This window comes from Polypterus senegalus, chromosome 1, assembly GCF_016835505.1.
Source record: "Polypterus senegalus isolate Bchr_013 chromosome 1, ASM1683550v1, whole genome shotgun sequence".
NCBI classification, from domain to species: Eukaryota; Metazoa; Chordata; class Cladistia; order Polypteriformes; family Polypteridae; genus Polypterus; species Polypterus senegalus.
Window position 1 is genome coordinate 254,373,303 of NC_053154.1, and position 15,329 is coordinate 254,388,631.

General features: G+C 38.8%; 1 protein-coding gene across 3 annotated transcripts in view; it reads right to left on the bottom strand.

The window, feature by feature from the left end:
* Positions 1-291: 291 nt before the first annotated feature.
* lgi1b (leucine-rich, glioma inactivated 1b) overlaps positions 292-15,329 on the bottom strand; it is a 76,069-nt gene continuing 61,031 nt past the window's right edge. For all 3 annotated transcript variants that reach the window (XM_039772179.1, XM_039772171.1, XM_039772185.1), the window contains 3 exons: positions 10,832-11,001; positions 7,643-7,807; positions 292-1,735 (listed from right to left, as the gene is read on the bottom strand). In XM_039772179.1, coding sequence (XP_039628113.1) covers positions 918-1,735; positions 7,643-7,807; positions 10,832-11,001 — 1,153 coding nt within the window. In that variant the 3' untranslated portion in view covers positions 292-917. The remainder of the gene's footprint in view (positions 1,736-7,642; positions 7,808-10,831; positions 11,002-15,329) is intronic.

Consider the following 15,329-nt stretch of genomic DNA (forward strand, 5'->3'; position numbering starts at 1 on the left):
CCAGAGTATAATTAATTTGAACATGTTGCTATACACTATAAGCAGATAATTTTAGCCTGTAATAGCGTTAAAAAGACTGGCCGTGACAGCCTCCATACTAATGTTAGCTTTGCTGGCGGTACACCATCATCTCCTACATATCTGTACTCTGTACATCCTCAGTCAAAGTTACCTGTTATAGAAAGACACCGTGAATGCCTCAGATGTTGGGTTCCAGCTATAACGGTAAGGAATATACCTGGAGTGAAGATTTATAAAGCAAACCAGGGTTGCTTTTTCCACACAAATGGGTTCAAGTTTTATTATTTTTTTTATTTGGAGTAAATTACTATACAGATCATACAAACAAGCAACAATACAAATTTAAGTTGCCAAGATTTGTCATTTTTCCCCAAGCACAACTAAGTTTGCATTGCAACATATGCTATTTTTTTTTACAAATATATGGAGTTTAAAATTGCAACAGTAACTTTAGTATGAAATATCTGGCTGGCATGGTCCCTCATATTTACAAAAGCTTTTTGTTTTTTAGAAATAATTTGCTTACAACTGGAAAGACAGAAAAATGTAAACATTTTATTTGGCAGGTTTTTTTCTTCTTCTTCCAAATAGGTTAATAAATAGTTGAAAAAGTACATTTCTAAATTTATTTCTTTTTGCTTTAGCAAGCGGTATGATTAAGCAGGTATTTACAGCTTTCCTTTGCAAGGCTGAGTTAGCACTGACCTTTGTTTAAACGAAGGAGTATGTAAAAGCACTACTGTAGATAATGACAGACAAAAGAAAACTGGAGACGTCTAGCAAGGCATTCACCTGATAGGATAATTGGGGGGTTTTCATGCATAAAGTCCATCAACATGTCCGTTCCCATTCAGTGCAGTGAACCGCTGTGTGAATACAAGTCCAATCGATGCATGTTAATTGCTAAGGTCAATTATAAGATGTTCATAAATCTGTGTCTTTCCTTTAAAACTTGATGCAATCAAAAACTCTCGGTTGTCAATAGAAACAAGAGAGAATGCACGGGGTGCCTGAATGTTTAGCTCCTGGAAATTAACAAACTGTCCTTTCTTTGTGTCCCAGCGATAAACCTGGGTAAAAGAATAGTCACTTCCAAGAATTGCATACTGCCAGTTATTTACTGCGAAAGGCTGGAAAACCATGGACCCTCGGGACGGCATTGTTTGTATTTCCAAAAACATTGAACCATCCCATCTCATTACTTTGGAGTCACCGATAAAGCGGGTCAAGCAGATATACAACTCATTTTTGACTTTGAAATGCTTGACAGCGTAGACATCTTCCATTTCCGGAATATCTGTTCGCCGATCAAATAACTTCTGTGCTTTGTTCCACTGGTAGATAACAGGCCTCTGTGAGCTGCTTGACAGAATCAAGTGAGGCTTGTTGGAGATCTCCAAGTACTCCACATCTGTATCTCTGTACCAAGGGTGGAGCGACTGATGAGAATAAAAGCCATTTCCGTACCACTGGTAGACAGTGGTTGAGCCGGCCTTTGAGCTGTCTGCAATCACAAAGTATGAGTCGCCCTCTATTTTAAAGGTTTCCACGTCATTTGGTTTTCTTATTTTAAGGATGTCGATATCCTGAATTTTAATGAATTTGTTTGCTGAGTTGTCTCTCTTATATATGTGAGAACCTCCAAATAGCTGAGCCACGATGACAAAGAGCTGGTTGTCTATGACCAGTGGCTTGCAGACAACTGTAGAAGTGCCTACAGAAGAAGATTAAAATAAGTTAATGTTCATACAGTGTTAATCTCTTATAAAAGTGATTGGACAACATTCTTAGTATAACTGCAGAAAACAGAATTATGTAATAAAAAAAGATTATATGACATTGGTAGATGTGGGCTTGATCTCACCCACCACAAATGTTTCATAACATCTAATGCCAGAAATACCAGCAATTGTAGTTTCTGCAGTGTACAGCTGAAATTGACTGCTGTTGTTGGGTGCTTTTACATCTACCACCCCACCCACAATCATGTGCCAAAATACTAAAGAAGAAACGAACCTTAGAGAATTTTTAAGTGCCATACCACAGGATGGAAAAGAACCATCAGAGAACAGGCAAAGACATGGTCAAGGGGTGAAGGTTGATATCTCTTTCCTCGCGCTATAGATAAGTTTGTTTATATTTAGGAAAAGGTCCAACACTAGGATAACAGAAGTGTTATGTCCTCATCTTTTATAGGGAGACCAAAATTGACACACCTTCATGTGGCAAGCAATGGACACAGTTTATATAAACAATATAACTATGGCTATGCAAAATGATCATAAAATGACAGCGGTGCTGTGTTCTGCCAGCGTAGCTTCTGCCATCTGTCAATCTTTGGTATGAGGACTAGGATAGTACTCAGGAGTGATGCTAATAGAAATTAAATACTACACAGAATTTGCTAAAGCTTATCAATGACGATAATGAAATGTCATTTATATATCTGTAATATCTGAAGTTAGTGGCAAATGCCTGAACAATGAATTAAGCTGGTTGCTTAAAAACAGAAGCAGCCTGCTGACAGTCTACCACATGGCAAACCAACTGAGGATCCCAGATTAGGACCCGAGTGCAGCTATGCGATGGGTGACACCTCAGCACCACACTAGTTCAGATGGAGTGGAACAGTGTGAGGCTTTTATGGTGGCTGGAGTGCCAATTCTGCCACCAACCCCCAGCCTACATGCAGGGCTGGATGCAGATTAACGTAATACCCAGGATGGAGCAATTGCAGGTTAAGAGTCTTGCTCAAGGGACCAACAGAGTAGAGTCACTTATGATGTTTACAGGATTTGAACTGGCAACCATTGCTAGCCTCATAGCCACCACTCCAAAGTAGACTCTTAATCATAAGCTTTATAAAGTCAAATGATGAGCTGATCAGGGTCTTCCACCACAATCATGACTTAGATACACATGCAACATATAAGAGGTTAAGATGGGAGACCACAGATGCCTGGAAGACTGACCATCAAGCACAACCATGTTGTAAGATGTGGACTGTGACATCTTGATTTGCTTTTGCTTTGGAGTATGAGATTATAGTATATTAATATTTAGAACATTGCAATATTAAGCTGAGTTAATTGCCTACATCTCTAGCTTGCACATGACAAAGTGTATTACTTAGGTCAGTGAGTGAGGTGGAGGATAGTCCAATAAAATTAATTCAGCAGTATGATATACAGTAGAATAAACTGTGGGCTGCATATCTTAGATATTGTTGAAGGTTAGAAGAAAACATAATTAGACATTATAATGTGGGTTCAAATTAAAAAGGTTCTGCACGGATAAGAAAAATGATATATTTTAAAAAGCGGTGTACCTCAAAGCCTTTCCGTGATAATACACTTTCATAGGCAGGTTCATATTGTGCACTTTATAAAAAACAGTGTTTTCTTTATGGATCCCAGTCCAGTCAGTGTGTGCATGAAGTTTGCATGTTCTGCCCATTTCTGTGTGGGCTGGGTATTCATATAACCCCTAAACTTCAAAGAGTTTCATGTTAGGGTAACTGGAGACTCTAAAATGTCCAAATAAGAATGAATGCCAGTGTGTGGAAATGGTGCCCCACTCAGGGTTAGCGCCTTCCTTATGCCAGAAAAGGCTGTGTCCCCTTGTAACTCTGAACTTAATTAAATGCATTTAAAAATTGATAAGTAGATGAATGGACGTGTATTACTGATCACCAAGAAAACATTATAATATAAAAGTGTAAAAAAACTTGTCATCCTTCTAAGATAACTATAAAAATAGATTATCCAAAGAAATGTACCCACTAATATTCACCCCACCTAACATGGCTCCAGTTTACCCTGTTATCTTTTGAAGTCACATCACTAATGGAATGAAATCCTCATCCTCATGTATAATTAAAGATTTTCAGACGAGTTCAGGTTAAGTATATTGTGTGAGGATTCCTCAGATATATCATGAAGTCAAAGTTGGAATCAAAATAAATGGGAACAATTCCAAGGTATTGAAAATCTGCCAAAATATAGCAAAGTTATTGTATTTGAAACAAAATGGGACAATACGGCACTAACTGTGACAATGCAGAAACAGGTCATCCTCTGGTATTTAATAAAACAGGCCGTGGTAAGCCTGGCAAGAGGCAGGTGGCATCTGAAATTAATTATAGCCATCTGTGCGGCACCAGTGCCTGGAAAAAATATGTAGAGGGCATCTGAAATGCTCAGGTGTGTGGTGACATTTCAGTTGAAATGCAACCATTGAACAGCCCAAAAGAGACTTTACTTTTAATCTGAGTTCCAATAAACAAAGAAATAAAAATGAATATTCCATGCTAAGTTTTGGTATTATAAAACCAAAATCTTAATTAAATATCAATTAACTGAATAACCTTATTAAATTTAATACAGATAAATCTTTCTCCAACATTAATCTTTTTATCAGATGTTCAGCATGGTAATGATATATAAGGAAAATCCACAACTCTCTGAATTGGAAACTCAATTGACTTACTAAAAAAATATCTCTCTATTATAATAAAAGAATCTTGGGTTGAGACATGATCTTCTCGGAAAGACACTTTGACGTCACGCGAGACTAGACTTTACAACCTTTGGAAGCAAGACCCGTGAAACGGTGACTTTTGCACGTCACGCCCTACTTACAAACAATTTAAAACAAGATCACGGACATCTAGCCTCTCAGTTGTTGGAATGCTTTTGGCAGACACACTTCATGTGCTCCCAGCTCTTAAAAATTTTATACGTTCTAGATGGCATGTCAACGACTAAGCGAAGAAGAAAGAGCAGCGCGTTGAAAAGAGACCCAAAAGCATTGGAGAGAAAAGAAGGCAAAAAAGAATGCACAAAAGAATAATAATAATCTGTGTGCAAATTCAGAAAATAAGGAAAATAATAATCAGCCCGGACCATGTGGAATCGAAAACCATGTAGGTCCAATCGGGGTCAGAAATAAAAGACTTAATAAAGAGGTTCAAAAATGTTGCCGCGATGCACATGCAGAGTGGATTAGAGATTATGAAAGTAATAAAATTTGAAAGTATCAAAAAAAAGAAAGTAAAGATCACATTAGCACAAACAAATGGAAATTATTACTCGGAGAAATAACGGAACGGCAAAAAGAGATCGAATATATGTACATAGGTGATATGTCAGAAGTATGTAGATATTGTAAGGATTTAAAGTTTAAGTTGGAAACTCGTAGATCGTCTAATTCGTGTTGCCATCAGGGAAAAGTAGTGTAGACTCCCAATGAAGAGGCGTAACCGCGAGAATTAAAAGATTTCGTGTTTGATGAAAGTGAAATCCATGAACACTAAAGGCAAAATATCCGAGTCTACAATAAAATTTTGGCAATCATATCATTCAATGCTCAAAACGTAAATTTACATAATAATGGACCAAATGCTATGAGAAGCTGAGGTCCTGCAACAATTAAAGCTACGACAAGTTTAATTTCGAAGAAACCACAATTCAATTTATATTTATGATCACGGACAAGCGATGCAACATAGAATCGAAAGAATATGTAACAATTCCCATGAAAATAACAATCTCTTTAAATCGTATATCCGGTTAACCAAACCCGGGGATGGGCGAGTGAAACAAGCAGAGGGCGGAGGCCCCTAGTAGAATGAAATCACCATTAATCCACTATACCCTATAACCTATGTAGAAATGTTGAGAAATAATTGTTAAAATAATTGTTTAAAAACCACAAAAGCTGCAGTTTTATTCCTGCTTGCAGCCTTGTACTGTAGACAATGTGATTTGTGTGGATGAGTAATGACACTGTGTCGACATGTCACATTTGATATGAATTAGGGATTGGGGTTAGCGTAGATAATTCTACCACTAACAAAGTCAGTCAGTCAATTTGTGACCCACTTAGTCCTGAATAGGGTCACGGAGGTGTGCTGGACCCTATCTCAGCTAGCATAGGACGCAAGGCAGGAATAAACTCTGGACAAGGTGCCAGTCCATTGCAGCACTAACAAAGTGCTAATAATTTTTGGGCCTAGGTTAAATAAGAAAATGGTTCAGAAATCTTTTTTTATCTGAAATGGAGATACCTGTGATGTTTGTTTGAGGAGATGACACCCATTTGTGCTCCCCATGGCACCAGACCTATTTCTGTGGCCAAGACAGAGAAAAAGTGCTCGCTTTATCACTACACCAGACTGGGCTGAACCGAACACTGTCACAATGAAAGCGTACACCAGAAATCATGTTTTGGGGATGTGGGAAGAACATAAAGGTTCCAGAAAACCCCCACATGGACACAGGGAGTACATGCTATCCTCAATGAGACAGTGAAAGGCCTGGGCTTTGAACTCATAAGGCACCAGCATGAACTACTATGCCAACATTACTGTATTAAAATGCAATGGAAGAATTGTGTCTTTTCATTGTTGACATTTTGAACTTTTTTTGACAGATTACGTTATATTAAATGACTTCAAAATGATCATCAAGGATCTGCTCAGACAAAGTTTTCCAAGAAATTGCATTTGAGTAGAAATGAATGAAGATGTCAGGGTGCATGTATGGTGAGGTAAACAGGCAACAATTTAACAAAAGGTTGAGAAGAAGGAGCTAAGCAAGGCACAGCAAGGAGGTAAGCAATGGAAAGGACAAAGTAGCTTATATTTAAATGTCAGCTAAATATTAAACCAAAACGGTATTTTAAGGACTCTGGTCTTAAGAAACAAAAACTGAACTCTTTAGCAGAGCTTCCAGTTACTGCTTCTAGTAAAGACCAGGCACGGCTCATCCCCATCCATGCAGTGAAGCATGGTGGTGGCAGCATCATGTTATGGGGTTGCTTCTGAGTGGCAGAATCAGGGGGAAGGATGAATGCAACCAAATGCAAAGAGATCCTTAAAGAAAATCTGCACCAGAGTGCATGCAACCTCAGACCTTTCAGCACGACAATGACCTAAGGCACACACCTAAGACAATGCTGGAGTAGGTTTGGGACAATTCTCTGACTGTCATTGAATGGCCCAGCCAAAGCCCCAACTTAAACCCCATAGAACATCTGTGGAGAGAACTGAGGATGGCAGTTTGCAGACACTTCCCATCCAGTCTATCAGAGCTTGAGAGGATCTGCCAGGAAGAATAAGATAAATGGCCCGTTGTGCAAAGCCTGTAAAGACTTAACCAAGAAGACTCAAAACTGTAATTGCTGCTACAGGGACATTTACAAAGCACTGAATTATATAAGAGAGAGATTTCAGTTTTTTATTTCAATAAATTTGTAAACCTTTCTGAAAGCAGGTTTTCATTATGTCATTATAGGTCATTGAGTGTAGATTGATGGACAAAAAAAGCAAATTTATGCATTTAAAATTAAGCGTACAACATAATAAAGTGTGAAGGAGGTGGAGGGGTCTTAATACTTTCTGAATCGATTGGCTTAGTTTGTAGTTTTGTGCTCAGGCTAGAGCATCTGCTTTCTCTGTAGGGTCATATTAACTCATTTTAGGCATCAGTAGGGCATTCAAGCCACTGTACCATACTTCAGACTTCTAAAAATGTAAAAAGAAATTGATTTCTTCATATCAACAGCGAAGTCACAACATGCAGCAAACATCAGGCTTTGTCAGGTCCATTACTTTGCTTACTTGTAATGTTGTCATAATTCCTAAAGACTGTCTCAACATGGTCCCATTCCAGAAAGCTGCACTTCCCAATGAAAGGCTGAGCAATCACAACATACTCGTCGTTCATGTAGGAGAAAGAGTCAACGGAGATAGACTCAAATTTAAAAGACTGGTAGGAAGCAAACTCTGAAAAACATAAAAGAACAGGCCATGGTGAATTCAACATCGCCTCATACAATATATCACAAAAACACCCTCCTTATATACTAAATAAAATCTTGTTAAAATGAAAGACACAAAGTAATTAATGACAGAAAACACATTTTAAAGATAAAAATTACTCAAACTGTGTAACCATCATAAATGTGAAGTCATTTTTTGCTAAAATCTGGAAAAAAATGTCAAAGCTATAGAGGTGTAAAAACTTCTGACCCTTCATGTGTAAGCAGGTCAGTGAAACAAAGAATAGAATAGACTCCTGGACTCGTTAAATTAATAAAAATAAAGATATGTTATCTGATATTTGGCGTATAAGGCACTCTGAGGTTGGACGTGGGCCTCCTTCCATTACAAGTGGCTAAGCCTTTATAGAGGGAGTGGACACATAATGCACCAATGCACCTACTCTATATCAGAGCACATTAGTTTTTGGCAGCCCTAGCTTAGTGCCACCCGCACTCCCAGATACCTTTCCTTTTGAGATCTGAGAGGCCATGGAGATAAATCAGAGTCCATATCCTCACAAAAACCCACTTTTGTCTTGCGTCGTAAACCATTCTGCTGGGTTTATAGGGATCAGATTTAAAGAAAGTACAGTACAGGAAAAACATGTAGGCGGAAGACAGGCTTATCTAATCGATTCATCTATGGTCCAGTAGTCCCTGACCTACAAGAAAGCCAAAATGAGCAAACACAGCAGTGTGAAATGAAACAGTAGGATACCAGTGTTTGCTTTACCTGACTCCACTCATTGATGCAGACTTTTGACCAACAGCGCAGTTGTTTCTTAACTTTGTTGAGTACATTTCTTTTCAAAAACACTGCCATGGTTGCTACCAGAAGTGTGTTTGTGCACAATCAAGTAAAGCAGGATCAGTAATAAGGGACTGCTCCATATTGGATTACATTTTCTCATCCTTTTTTGGTTTCTTCCCTCAGGAAATAACATTTTAAAGAAATACTCCACTGATAAATAATATACTTTTTAATAAGTTACTTAGCTCATGTGGTTTGTAGTGATGGCCGGGAAAAACGTTGTGCTTTTGAATTGAAGAATCATCTCTCTTCTCATTTACTGATCAAGAGTCCCATCTACAATTCAAAACTGTGATCTCATGTGAATGGACTTCAGGTTGTGGACTACTTTCATTTTCTGGAGGTATTTATCTAACAATATTTTTATAGAAATACATGCCTTTTGTGTGTTGTGAGTGTACAACTGGGTGACATTATAAATGGATTATGTGACACAAGTGACGTAGGATTTTTTTGAAGAATGTTTTGGTAGTGTTTGCTGTTGTCCAGCGTTGATCACTATAGACGCCTATTCTATCTGAAACTGATCTCTCCGTTCTCCACGAAGACATGAGATTAACATTTCTCTCGGCCATCATTACAAACCAAATGGGTTAAGTAACTTGCAAGCACAATATCATTTTTTGAGTGGAGTATTCCTTCAAGATTAAATTAATAGGCAGACCTTCACATGCATTTCTGAAGATCAAGGCAACTTCCAAAGGCACCAAAATGTTTAGGGGTGATACGAGACTTCTTCTCTTCTGACTCTCTCATAATGGTACCATGATGACACCCACAAAGTAGAGGGTTGGATATGCAGTTTGGACAAATCAAGGAATTGATGAAAGGAAGCAATAGATGGAGACAAGGCTTCTGTTACTAAGGAAGGTAAACCTGCCTGACTGGGAACAACAGAAGAGCTCCTGTTTAAGACCCCATTGAGGCAGGCCAGTCCTGATCTTTGTGTGTTTACCGATCCCTAATATGATTCTACAAGAGACATGCGGGCTTTCCTTTGACTCACAAGTTTAGTTAAATAATGGCTTTCTCGTCAGAACATGAGTGTTGTCTTCCTGTCTACTGGTCTGCTACCCTTCTTTCTAATTGTTTTGTTTGGGATAATGCATATGAATCGTTGATAAAACCTCAATATTTTCATCAAAATTAAAGTGATGGAAACAATTCCTACATTTCACAAGACTCTTATATGTGGTAGAGCAGGGAAACCAAATTCCTGCCCTGGAGGCCTGCAGTCTCCCATGGCCACATCTGACTAATTCCCTATTAGTTGACTCCTGTTTATATGAATGACACTACTATATAAAGAGAATTGCCAGGTGCCACAGGGAGCAACAGCTGGACTGGGACACCTACTGACCTGAAGGAGAGCATCTCACTGCAGAAAGGTGACAGAGTGGATGTGCTCTCAAGGCAAACAGGAGGACTGCTCACCATCTGCACCTTGACTGCCTGATTAACATGTCACAGGCAGAAGCATCTGAGAGAAGGTCCACAACACCAAAGGAAAAAGAGGAGTGCCATTTGCAGACTGTGATACCAGAGCCAGATGACAGCCAAAGTATCTGGGGTCACCCCTAAATGAAGCACTGGACAACAAAGAACAGACTGTAGTGCTAAAGCAGTATGGCAGGCAGAATCTTTTATTTATGGAGATATCCTTAAATAAAGCTGTAAGCAGCAAACAGACACAGCTGATACATTTGTAATATGGTTTTGGGTGCTTAATGTGGTCCATCCATGTGGTTAACTCTGCATTTCCGTCTGTGTTATTTGCTTTATTTTCCTGACAGTGTTCTCCTGTGTGTAACTGGCTTAGAAGATGTGCACAGTCATAAGACACATAGGAGGAAGAGGTGGCAGGCGAGGAAGTGATTTGGGTGGTTACAGCTCACTGTAAAAGTGGAGCTAGATTCTTGGGCTATAAGTGAATGCCAGTGTGCCTTATCTTCTGCTGTCTGCATGCCCATTTTTCCCATTTGGTTCCAGAATAGTACTAGTAACTTTTTAGAATGATGTTTTCCGTCCAATTAAAGTTAAAAATTCAATATACAATATTCTACTTACACTTTGTCCATTTCTGCTTTTTAAGTGATGCAGGAAATTTTAATAACAACAATGTACTATGCAGGCAGTTGGGAATATGGTTCCAAAAAAGCACTGCCAATTAATTACCTGTTGTTATGCAGTCGAATGACTGTGGCAGCAGGTCATTGATTTTTTTACCCTGATAGGCTGGCGGTCCGGCACAACTGATCTGATCCACAGTAGCATTGGTGTTGTACATCCATTCCACCAACCACTTCATTTTACAGTCACAGTTGAAGGCATTGCCTCTTAGGTCACTGCAAACAGAACAAGAAAGTTGACAGGATACTCGTGTTATATATGGGTTTGAGAAAAAAAAACTAAAACTTATATAAATTTAACCAAAACATTGGCTAACTGGTATTCTGTGCTTAGAAACAGCTTTGGCACATGACACAGCAAAAGCAGAAAAATACAATTTTATCAAAATGGTAAAAGACAGTAAGAGAACTGTAAGAAAGTGCAGCCTAAAGTGACACGGAGATGGAAATCAAGAGAGTAACATAACAAAGTAAACCATAACATAACGTTGTCAAACACAATGAAGCCAATTCTGTAGGGAGTGGGCACAAGGCAGTACATCTCAGGGCTCAGTCAGGCACATACTGACACTCATACAAGCCAATCTGTAAACAGCACAACTAATTTCCTAAGCAATGTTAGGCTTTGACAATCAGATGCAGTTGTAACAATTTGGCCTGCCACACTGACACGAGACCATCGTTACCGCTAACCTGTCCTAATTTGTGGCAGATGATAAAACGCATAGGCCAATATCACATCCTGTAGAGCCCCCCGTACACACCTTATTTTAAAATGTTCAGTCAAACCTGATGTCGGAGGATTTATAGTCTGAGACAAAAAAAAGACTAGTGTTCAATATCCATAAACACATGAGGAATATATTACATCATAGAAAAGAGAGGAGAAAAAAACATAACAATCTCTTCCATCTGCCCCTCTCAACCCAAAAATACCCTTATATGTGACGATACAAAAATATATTTATGTACAATAAGAAAATCCCTCCCGAAGTTCCACTTCCAGAGCTTATAAGTAAGTCCACAGTTCCAGCTCCTGTGGGCAGCAGGTAAAACGAAGAGTACTAATAGATGCTGACTCCTAGCAGCGAAAAATCTTCACAGTAAAAGCTATACAGTCAGTCTGCGCCATGATAAAGAACAGTAAGGTCTTCGAGGGGCTCACCCGAGTCCGTGGGAAATAGCGGAACGCCTAATTCACTAGTCAAAAAAGAATTACCGACGTCCACCTAACCGTCCTGACTTTAGAAGCTCCAGGACTTTCTTCTCATGGCCCGGGCAGATGTTGATCTGCTTCGTTCGATTTTCCCCGTCCTCTTCTTGGCTGACTTCTCTCCCTTGAAAATGACACAAATTATGCAAATTGCTCCCCGAAAATTAAAAAAAGGAAACCGGAAGTCCCACCTCTGGAGCACCACTGTCAATTTCAGTCTGTAAGTACAATCCCCACAAGACCCGATGGACAGCAGAAAAACATATTCATTTTATTAATGTGGCAGTGCTACGCAGTCATATTAGTTATTGTCAATTAGAAATGAAGCCTGGCTGCTGAATTCTCTGTCAGTAACTTGCATTTATTGTTTTAGTTACATTTTGCATAAAGAAATAACATGTACTTGACATTCAGGGTAAATAAGCTAATAAATCTGTAGAAATGATGAGTTTTTAATCCATTAGGATCTCATCTACATGATTTTAATGTTTTGGACTATTTTTTTCCCATTGTTAATATTTTGTTATCATTATGACAGTGACATTTCCTGCCTTTTTGTTTTGTTGCACGTTGTTCCACTTTATTGTTGTTAACAATGACTTTCCATTGCCAGTCATGTCGTTGCTAGCACTGCGGCGTCAGACATCACTACACTCTTGTTGAAAATATCGGTGGCTTGCTTACCTTGTAGACAACTTTTTTTTTTCCCTCGAGTGTTTTCTATTAGGAGTCAGGAAAAGGAATCATATAAGGGAACGAGTGTTTAGACATTGACTTTTGGATAACGTTTTGTGGTTTTGGCATTAATGCTGTTTTGCTGTGTTCAACAAACGCCTGTTTTTTGACTAATTTTTGTCTCTCTCATTCAAACTATCTTTATTTCTTAGTCCATCTAAGGTAACTTTCTTTTGGCTGAACTTTATACAGCCTTCATAACAAAGTTATACTTTTGTAATCTTGAATTCTAACTGAAATAGGCCAAGATTATATAATATTAACAAAAACTTCAATTGTAAAATGAAAAGGGAGCATTACAAAATGGGCAAACAGAGCAGCATGAAATGAAACAATGGGATACCAGTGTTTGCGCCACAGGCCTTACTGTCTTGTTCCATCAGGCCACCAGGACTCTCTTAGGCCAGTGCCTTCCTCTTCCATTTCCATGAAAAAAAGATGTTGCCTCTGTCACCTTTTTTAACCAAGGCGCATTTATGGTTCCATCTATAGGTAAGTCCCTAGACCAACAATTATTCCAAAAAAGTCTGGAGTCAAATTACAAAACATGCACTTTGTTGCTCCTTCTCTGCTTATTCTTTTGATCCTCAGATAAACTTAGAAGACCACAGTCTTAAAACTGCACAGCGCTAAACCAGTATATTTTCTGCTGGTTAGTCTGATTGCCTCCAATGTCTCATTAAACGATGAGGAAATACTGGCTGTAAGCCTCAAATTTTTTTCACAACCCATGCTTCCATCAGACAGTTCATCACCTTCAGTTATTTCTGCGTGTTCCTTGAAAATTCAAATGCTGAAGGCCATGTACAATACTAAGTGAGTGGCACTGTGCCCTTTAGTTGGTTCCTCTGACTGTGTTTGTTTCTTTTACCATAACTACAGTACAGGTTTTGGGGTCTCCCAGAAATGTTCATGTTTTTGATAGAAATCAGTACCTTTTATTATCGAAATACCATTAAATTGATTTAAAAACACGCCCTAGGCAGTACTAGTGTTTAAAATGGCTATTACTGCTTGAAATTACTGATTTCACATATGGAGGCAAAGCTCCATCTTCAGCAGCAACTCCTTTAGTTTCCCAAAGATAAAATCCTAGAGTTTATCCTTAATTATTTATGTATGAATGCTGATTGGCTATTAGAGAAACCTTTGTCATTGCATTAGCACCACTGAAGCCTGTTATTCTGTTCACCCAGGTTGCAAGGTACTGGCATTCCTAAAGTTCAGTTCTAGGTTAAAAAATGGCCAAAATGAAACAGCGTTTTCAAGAAACCTGTCAGCCTATTGCTATTCCATTTGACAGATTGCCAGGAAACTGAAGATTTCATACAAAGGAGTCTATTACCATCTTGAGAGAAGAGGTAAACTGAATCTGACCAGGATGGACATCCGAATCTGTAGTTTGAGAAGGAAATGCCTCACAGGTTCTCAGCTGTCTTCTTCCCTAAATACTCACCAAATACCAGTGTCACCAGCAACAGAGAAAAAGCGACTCCAGGATGCTGGCCATAACACAATTTTCCAGACATCTTCTGAGATCCCCCAGGATACCATCCGTCATCTTGTTAGGAGCATGCCCTTGCAGCATACAAACTACGGAGTATGATTTTGAGTCGCTGCAATGAAATTTCAGCAAAATGGACGAGCCTGCCACATCATTTTTTCACTTTAATTTTAGGGGTGTCTTTGAATTCAGCCCTCTGTAGGTTGATAATTTTCATTTCCATCAAACGATGTGGCATCCTTTCGTTTCCTAACACATTACCCAGTCCATATCAGTATAAATATCCAGCATGAGTTTTTTACCCATTGAGTTACTTTGAGTTTTCAAAGTGTTCCTTTTAATTTTTTTGAGCAGTTTAGTTGTATCTCTGTTAAGCAGTCACGGCCTGTTTGAAAAGATGAAGTCCCAAGATCAATGTTTTAGTTGTTGCTATTTATTACTCATATCAATTAAATCTGATATTTGGTCAACCAATGCTTTTCACGCTGCAATCAGTTAGATCAAGACAGTGTACAAAGATGTAATTTGGAAGGACAATTTATTTATTTTGCTCTTTTTTGTGGTTCTCGTGCTTCAATATTTTCCCTTACCAACCTTGCGAAAAGTTGCCTAATCAAACATTCGCAACTCTGCCAAAACATATTTTTAAAGTTTCTAAACTGAGCTAAGCCCATCCTTTGGGTAGGGTAACTGAGGCAGCCACCCTGGTCCCTGTGCTTGGGGGGACACTGCAGGGTGCTACACCTTACTGCTCTTTGGTCATCAGCTTTAAAATTCAATTTTGATATTTTGCACTGTGGCTGTCTTCTCTCTGCAGCCCCAGATAAATAAAAATGTCAAAGAATCCAACACGCACTTTATTAGGTACTGTCTGTTTGCTATCAGTGGGGTCAGCCCCCCTTGCAGGTGGTCCCTGTATACTCCAGTCTGCTTAAAGAGGGCATGTCTGCCTTGCGTCTCATGCCACCAGGGTAGGCACTGTGTGACATTAAAATATGGATTAAGTTCATTCACTATGGTGGTAGTGCAAATGAAGCTTGTATGGGGACGATGTTAAATGGTGTTTTCTTCTTTGTTGTCAATTGGTCTTGT